The sequence below is a fragment of the Polistes dominula genome, unplaced genomic scaffold (genome assembly GCF_049000335.1).
Source record: "Polistes dominula isolate Pdom_NZ unplaced genomic scaffold, Pdom_raw_medaka contig_77, whole genome shotgun sequence".
Lineage (NCBI taxonomy): Eukaryota > Metazoa > Arthropoda > Insecta > Hymenoptera > Vespidae > Polistes > Polistes dominula.
In genome coordinates this window covers 10,398,896-10,407,037 of record NW_028301152.1, presented here as the reverse complement: position 1 = coordinate 10,407,037, position 8,142 = coordinate 10,398,896, and the positions used below count along the sequence as shown (strand labels likewise).

Here is an 8,142-nt window from a genome sequence, read left to right as displayed (position 1 = left end):
CTCGCGATCTTACATATAAGTAGCGAAAAGTTCTTCCTATATTTATCGTCTAATGATCGAATGGTTATCTCGATAACGTCTGTCGATCGAGTTCTGGTATAGTTGATAGCGTGCATGGAACTCGAATATGATTTGATCAGTAAGTGTGACTCTTTCGCGAAATTCTCAATAATGAAGTGTGCGGCGGCACGCGTATCTAATACCGCCCGACATTGTCTGAGAGTTCCGTCTCCCTTTCTTACACGATACATGATGCTCAGGAGAAATTGATTCGGTGCACCGTGCGAATTGACATGAGACTCGGTGTTAGCCGCGTGAGGGTGGGTTCATTGCGATGTCGACGCGGTCTCTTTCTTCGCGAGGGTGTAGCTCTCCTGTTTCGTGATCTCATGCTCGTCATTATCTATATGTAATGACGTGTGATGGGCCTGGTGACATATCCGACAACGCGAGGCTCTACATGGTTCCCGGTGCTTCCGTAAGCAATTCTGACATAATTCGTACTGTTGAATCGTTGTCAGTCTGTCTTGTATCGTCATGTCGTAATATCGGGGGCACCGGTATACAAAATGCTCGTCTCTTTTGCAAAGAACACAATTAGCCAGAGTCTGAGTGTGAAACGTATGCATTGTATAGGTATCCTGTCGCTTTCGCGGTTGTAAAGTCATCGTCTCGGGATATCCACGTTTTGCGCGGGGCTCGAGGTTCGCGGACGTTGATGGCGTTTTTAGCGGAGCACACGCACGCCCATATCGGGTTAAAAAATTAAAGAATTGCTCGATAGTCGGATATTCGTCGGAATCTATCTGTTTATTCCATTCTTGTAGCATTTCGGGGGGTAACGCGCGTTCAGCGAGGCGTACTGGCCAGGCCACCGAACTTACATTAAATGTCTCGAGTGTGGAGATGTGAGAACGCAGTTCGTTCAAGAATGCAGTTACGTCCTTCGCTGATCCGGCCTTCGGTCGGGGTATGTCGATTAACGCGTCGATTACCCGAGCTAATAGTATCCGTGGTACATCGAACGCCTTCAGTAAGGCTCCCCACGCTTCCTTATATTTTTCCCCAGTTAATTGATAATGTTCGATCGTTTGAAGGGCTTCGCCGCGAAGGGAGTCGCGAAGGTATACGTGTTTTTCTAAATCCGATATATCACTACGCGTGTCTACGAGGGTTAAAAAGCTAGATTTAAATGGGATCCATTTCCCTATATTCCCGTCGAATTGCGGGATCTCAATACGCCGTAATGGTATTTGTTGATCGCGGGTTTTCGTGATATCGTTGCTTTCGTCAGCGTTATTCGGGTTGTTAACTGTGGCGGTATCGTTTGAATGAAGTTTGTCTCCGATCGCGAAATATCTCTCCATGATTGGGGTTAAATTATCGACTCCTCCTGCTTCGTTGATAGCAGTAACGCACTTTTTATACAAGGTTTCGTATTTCTCTACTGGCTGAGCAAGTCGTTCGTAACGCCTTCTTATTTCCTGCTTCTTAGATTTCCTTCATTGATTAGATTTTCGACGTGTGTTAAACCCAATTCTAAAACTAGCCGTTTTTGTTCGAGCTGTCCGAGCTGTTTTTGCAATGCCATCACGAACCGTTATTAATTATTCTACTCTTCGAAATCTACTCAAATGAATTTATGATATTATAAAAATTTCCTTTGCACGAGTGTATGGCCGTGCGTTGGGTTCTTGATCACGCGAGTACGGTCCTGCTGCCGTAAATCGTTGGAGGGGGTGTCCGTTTATTGTCAGTGGTAGCTCGACTGAGTACCGAGTTACCGAATGAGTAAAGGTGTGTACGCATAAGCGCACACACAGATAATTGAAACTACATATCTCGTTTCTAGATCCTTCGCGATGATGTTTGAGCTGGGCGATGAAGATGTTCGCAAGATGGCGGACTTTCTCGACTTCGTTGTTCTCTAATCGGTTTGCTCGGCGTGGTGATAGTCTATTCACTGCTTCGTAAATCAGAAGTCGGGAACTCGCACCTTACAGGATTGCACCAGAATGTTATGACCAAAAGATTCTTCAATGAAAATTCCTCTGATCATTAATTGTATGCTATGAAGTGGAGAATAAAGGATTAGGTTAAGGTGTAAAATGAAACACGTGATTGAGCCAAACAAAGAAACAATGCCTTTTTTTATTGGCTCGTCAGGGAAAAGCCTTGCGGCATAAAAACCCTGGATGATGTTTAATTATAAAAATGAGAGTCCACCACGTGGTATTACCACGCGGGAAAATACCGTCAATATAAAATGTATATAATGGAAAGATCTCACCTCTCGCTCGCTTCGCTTACGTTCCTTAACTAATTTAGCTTAACTCCTTTGATTTCGATATGTATTCACAGGCTTCCTATAATGGACTGTTAGAATGTCCTTTTGTACTGTCCCAGCAGGGCGTACGGACTGGGGGTGAGAAGTGGGAAGGCGAGAGGTGGGGGTGACTAGAGGGGCGCTTCGGTAGTTACTAGTAGTTGATCGATGCTCACAATGAGTATCGATCTAGACCTTTAATCGATGGAGGTGGATGCGCGCGAATTTTGAATACTGCTAATTACCGTACGATCCTTTCGGATCTTACAGTATCTTTAAACTGAAGTTCTTACAATGAGAAGACTAGAGCCGGCCTGATTATATTAATCAGTCAAGAGCCGAACGATGATGATTGTATTAATCACACCGAACTTGTAATTAATGAGAAGACTTTTCTTGAAATGAGAAGACACGTGTGGTTTGAATGAGATCGAGAGTACTAATAGATGACATTTAAGAATATAATGAGAAGACACGTGTTGTATATGTGATAGCAAAGAGATGACTGACTGACAAGCCGGCGTCAAGATGATTCTTCAACCGCCGTGATGAGTTATGGCGAGTCCGCACAGAGCGACAACTGTCGCGAGGTTTCATTGGGCAGGTTAAATCCCAAACATTTCCGCCCGCCATCAGCAACAAAGTTAATGATGAGTTATGCTGTCTTCTGAGGGGCTACTGGGAGGACTGCGAGCTTGGTGATCGGCCTGGTGAGTGTTGTGGTAGCCGTCTTCAGTGATACCATCCTGGTGAGTCCATCCTCCCCTGGCAGACTTGAGCACCCTAGCCATGGGCCATTTTCCTGGAGGCAAACGCTCATCAGTAAGGAGAACGAGTGAACCTACCTGAATCTGGTTGTGAGCGTGATACCACTTTGAGATGGCTTGTAACTGTTGTAAGTACTGAGTTGACCACATGCGCCAGAACTGTTGAACTTTTTGCTGGATGAACTGCCATCTGGAGAGCCGACTTGCTGAGATGTCTAATAGTGAGCCTTCAGGAACAGCGTTGAGTGCCGTTCCAATGAGAAAGTGCCCTGGTGTGAGCACTGAGGTGTCTTCTGGATCATCGCTGAGCGGTTCGAGTGGTCTGGAATTGAGAATGGCTTCAATTTGAGCGCGGAGTGTGGAAGTCTCCTCATACGTGAGCAGTGTGTCTCCGACAGATCTTCTAAGATGATACTTCAGAGACTTGACTACTGCTTCCCATTTCCCACCCATATGGGAGGCTGCAGGCGGGTTAAAATGCCACTGTGTTTTGTCCTGAACTAGCACAGAAGAGATCTCCCGACGTCCTGAAGAGCTTTCTGAGAAACATTGCATGAGCTTAACTTCAGCGCCCAAGAAGTTGGTGCCACAATCAGCGTAGAGGTCTGACGGGACACCCCGCCTTGAGGTGAAGCGTCTGTAAGTTGCAATGAAGCCCTCGGCTGAGTAGTCTGAAATGACATCGGGATGAGCGGCCGAAGTTGATAGACAGACAAATACACAGATCCAACCCTTGTGAGTCTTGAACCCACGTCCTTTTCACGTCTTGAGCGTGAGCGGTCCAGCGTAATCAATGCCTGTGTGAGAAAACGGGCGTGAGGGAGTGACTCGCGCCAGAGGTAGTTGGCCCATCAGTTGCTGAGCACGGATCCCCCTCTAACGAGCACACACCACACACCTGAGAACATATGACTTCACTGGAGCTCTTCCTCCGATGATCCAGTAGAGTTGTCTGATGAGTGCCAGAGTCGACTGAGTGCCTCCATGCATCGTTTTCTTGTGAGCATGGGCGATGATGAGTTCTGAGAGCCTGGAGCTACGAGGGAGAATAGCTGGATGTTTGGCCTCGTACATGAGTTCGGACCTTGAAAGGCGACCGCCCACCCTGAGCACACCGCCGGCATCAATGAATGCGGTGAGCCTAGAGAGTAGGTGCGAGCTTGGCAGTTGAGATTGTCATGAGAGCACTGAGATTTCTTCTGAATAGTACGCCGATTGAGTAGCCTTGACCCAAAAGAGTCGTGAGTCTTCCATTCCTTGGACTGAGATACAGGCTGCTGGTGTCAAGTCAAGCTCTCCTGAGAGCCTCTTGATAAATCTACTGCAGAGAGGTGTAACTCGGAGCAACCTATTGAGCGTTGAGAATCGATGAATGAGATCCCAATGATAACTCGGAGAAGATCGTACCGCGTGATGTGCGACACGAGCACGAGCTTCTTGTGCACATGAGTCATCAGGAGCTGTATCGACCTGAGCCGGCCATGATGCCATTGATTGAGTGATCCATGGTGGTCCCGTCCACCATAGAGTGTGCTTTTCCAGCTGATCTGTGGATATCCCACGCGATGCACAGTCAGCTGGGTTTGATGTGCCTGGCACATACCTCCAATGAGCGTTCTTTGAGAGTTCTTGAATTTTGATTACGCGGTTGCGTACGTAATCCTTCCATCTTGATGGATGAGCCTTGATCCATATGAGTGTTACTTGAGAGTCCGTCCACAAATTTGTCTTAGTTATGTTCATGTTTAGAGTAGCGCAAACATGATTCATGAGCGTGGAGAGTAGCAGCGCTGCTGAGAGTTCTAACCTCGGGATGGTTAGCCGCTTGAGCGGGGAGACCTTCGTCCTTGAACAAATAAGAGAGACCTTGGCGCCAGTGGACGACGAGTTGACAACGAGATACACAACAGCTGCGATTGCGAATTGCGATGCATCAGAGAAGCCATGTAGTTCAACAGCTGAGTCAGAGAGCGTGTTGAACCAACGTGGGATGGAGAGTCTGGACAGACTAATGAGATCTTGTCTGATGCTGAGCAATTGGGAAATGAGCTGTCTCGAGAGTGGTTCGTCCCAGTCGAGATTATGCAACCAGAGAGCCTGAAGAAAGATCTTAGCCCTAATTATGACTGGAGATGCGAAGCCTAATGGATCAAAAATTTGTGCTACTTCTGAGAGGACAAGACGTTTCGAGTATCGTTTGGAGGGAGAAGCCGAGATTGTTGAGAAGTCGAACCTGTCCTGTTGAGGTGACCATCGAATACCGAGGATTTTGGTATCACAGTCATCGAATGAGATGCCTGAGGTCTCGCCAAGCTCAGACGAGACCTCTCTCAACAGTTGCTGAGAAGTAGAGTGCCACTTAGCCAGCGGGAATCCGCCCGCATGGCAGAGCCGTATGAGTTGTTGAGCAGTCTCCACGAGCTGTTCCACTGTGTCGGATCCTCCGAAGATGTCGTCAACATAACGCCCATGAGTGATCGGTTTGACAGCAAGAGGATACTGAGAGCCTTCATCTTCAGCAAGCTGAAGGAGCGTTCGTACAGCCAGGAACAGTACTGATTTGGTTCCATACATGAATGTAGTGAGCTGAAAATGAGATTCCACCTGCTGTTCATTCACCCACACGATGCGTTGCAGATCCTGGTCATCTGGATGTATCTTGATTTGCCGGTACATCTTGGTGATGTCAGTCGCAAAGAGATACTTGAGTTGACGTATCCAAATGAGCAAGTCGAAGATGTTGAGCATCAGATTAGGACCAGCGTGCATGATGTCGTTGAGCGAGTGACCAGTGGAGCTGGCACTTGAACCGTTGAAAACAACCCTGAGCTTCGTGGTGGAGCTGTCTGGCTTAAGTACCCCATGATGAGGCAGATAATAATGTGGCCTTCTACCAACTGAGCTGTCATCGAGCTTGAGCATGTGTTGAGCCTGTTCATACTCACGCATGAACTGAGTATACAGTCGGTCGTACTGAGTGTCTCTGCCAAGTCGTCTGAGAATTCGTTGGAGCGATCGATGAGCTGTCTGATAAGAATCTCCCAGGACTGTTGGGGGCGACTTGAGCGGTATCCTGATGACTGACTGACAAGCCGGCGTCAAGATGATTCTTCAACCGTCGTGATGAGTTATGGTGAGCCCGCACAGAGCGACAACTGTCGCGAGTTCTCATTGGGCAGGTTAAATCCCAAACATAATGTATTTTTTATGAAAATATAATAGCAAAAGTTTATTTGTTTATGTCACGTTTCCAGTTCCTTCTATTTAAAAATGTATCTATGTTATTGAAAATATGTAAAAATTTTTTAAATACGGAAATATTATAATTAAAATAATAACAATGACAAACGGCACCGGTATAGTCTCCGGGTGGAATAGCTGATAAACACGATTACAATTCAAGCAATAAAAATGGAATACTAAGTGCGATAGCCATAGATAAAAACAAAAATGGTAGAATGTTTGTCAATGAAAAGATATCCTATCTTAACATAAGTAAATATAATATATATTTTTTTTGAAACTCTGGTAGATGAATTTTTTTTCTTTTAAACTTTTTACACATTCTGTGAATGTGAGATATCTTTATTATGGGTTAACACACACAAGTATTTCTTTTTGTGTTGCAACTAATACCTGAAGATGCTGTATAAGAAGGAAGCAATTCTGGTCGTATTTTTTTCGTTTCATCGGGTTTTGAATTACAACGATTTTAAAATCTATTTCTAATTTCTTTGTTTTATTTTATAGTATTAAAAATTTTTTTAAAACATGTCTTTGGATATTTATAAGAAAAATATTCTACAACGTTGTTTAATTTTTTTTTCTCTGATGTATCTGATAATCATTTCATTTTTTTGTAAAATATTGCAGACAATAAAATTATTATATTCTATATATTTCGTAATTGTTAATTACAATATTTTCGGAATAAATAATTTAATATTAATTTTTCAATAAAATAGAAACATTTTTAAATAGAATTAAATAGAAAAGAAATACCACGTTTGGTAAAATAAAACAGACCACGCACCTTCTTTCTTTATTTCGACCGTCGGTTGGTTTAGACCTTATACTTTTGTCGCATATCTACGTGCTTATCTCTGTTTATTTTTTTACCTTTCTATCGCTCGTACCTACAAACATTTCGAGTATCGAAAGAATACGTGTCCACGCTTTGTAGTATGCAGTCGCGCACAAACACACACACATATAAAACCAGGAGCGATAACTACGAAGCATAGCATAAAAAGGAGACCGAGAATAGGAAAAACTGTTTAGCTATATTCCGTCTTATTCTCTCGCAGGCTAAATCCTATATGTTTGTCTTTTTTTCTCTCATTATTTAGTATAGCAGCCGTTTCATAGCTTCTATACATAGCTTAGTTACACAGCTTCGTTACATAGCTTCGTTTCATAGCTGCGTTACCGTTTATTTACTTTTCAGATCACTTCTATTCTAAAGAAGTTTTAACTTCAAAAAATTTTTAAAAAGATTTTTAATATTATAAAATAACACAACGAAAATAGAAATAGATTTTAAAATCGTTGTAATTCAAAACCCTATGAAACGAAATAAATACGACTACAATTGTTCCCTTCTTTAACAGCATCTACAGTTATTAATTGCAACACAAAAAGAATTACTTGTGTATGCTAACCCATGATAAAGATATCTCAAATTCAAAGTGTGAAAGAAAAAATTCATCTACCTGAGTTTCAAAAAAAAGAATATTATATTTACTTCGGTTAGTGGACGACGTATCTTTCTGTCGATAAATATTCTAGAATTTTTGTTTCTATCTATTGCTATCGCATTCAGCATTCCATCTTAATAGATAGAATTTTGAAAATATTAGTTTTTGTCAGCTACCTACACCCAAAGGTCGGTTCCTTATCATGAGGAAAGAATTATAAAAAACAGGAAAGGTCTGTTGAAATTCGATCTACATTTATTATCTTTATTATTGATGCTATAATATTCATGCCTATATTTTTTTTACAACGTGTCATATCTTTTCTATTTAAAAATGTTTCTATTTTATTGAA

The 8,142-nt window shown here is 43.0% G+C and overlaps 3 protein-coding genes across 3 annotated transcripts; all 3 read right to left on the bottom strand.

The window, feature by feature from the left end:
• Positions 1–326: 326 nt before the first annotated feature.
• LOC149030755 (uncharacterized) lies at positions 327–1,367 on the bottom strand. The gene has a single exon (XM_089178305.1). It carries the CDS (start codon positions 1,365–1,367, stop codon positions 327–329), a length of 1,041 nt encoding a protein of 346 aa, XP_089034431.1.
• Positions 1,368–2,970: 1,603 nt separating this feature from the next.
• On the bottom strand, positions 2,971–4,167 carry LOC107072911 (uncharacterized). Its single transcript, XM_089178304.1, has 2 exons — positions 3,992–4,167; positions 2,971–3,730 (listed from the first exon to the last, which is right to left on the bottom strand). The coding sequence occupies exons 1-2, from the start codon at positions 4,165–4,167 to the stop codon at positions 2,971–2,973; spliced, it is 936 nt and encodes a 311-aa protein (XP_089034430.1).
• Positions 4,168–4,269: 102 nt separating this feature from the next.
• On the bottom strand, positions 4,270–6,265 carry LOC149030754 (uncharacterized). Its single transcript, XM_089178303.1, has 2 exons — positions 6,068–6,265; positions 4,270–6,006 (listed from the first exon to the last, which is right to left on the bottom strand). Exons 1-2 carry the CDS (start codon positions 6,263–6,265, stop codon positions 4,270–4,272), a joined length of 1,935 nt encoding a protein of 644 aa, XP_089034429.1.
• Between the last annotated feature and the right edge of the window lie 1,877 nt (positions 6,266–8,142).

Bases quoted from the DNA above. Each gene is read 5' to 3' on its own strand.
- LOC149030755 (XM_089178305.1), bottom strand. From the start codon at position 1,367: ATGGAGAGATATTTCGCGATCGGAGACAAACTTCATTCAAACGATACC.
- LOC107072911 (XM_089178304.1), bottom strand. From the start codon at position 4,167: ATGTACGAGGCCAAACATCCAGCTATTCTCCCTCGTAGCTCCAGGCTC. The intron at 3,731-3,991 runs GTGTGTGGTGTG...TGCAACTTACAG, and splicing joins GTGAAGTCATATGTTCTCAG to ACGCTTCACCTCAAGGCGGG.
- LOC149030754 (XM_089178303.1), bottom strand. From the start codon at position 6,265: ATGAGAACTCGCGACAGTTGTCGCTCTGTGCGGGCTCACCATAACTCA. The intron at 6,007-6,067 runs GTACGACCGACT...CACATGCTCAAG, and splicing joins CGACTTGGCAGAGACACTCA to CTCGATGACAGCTCAGTTGG.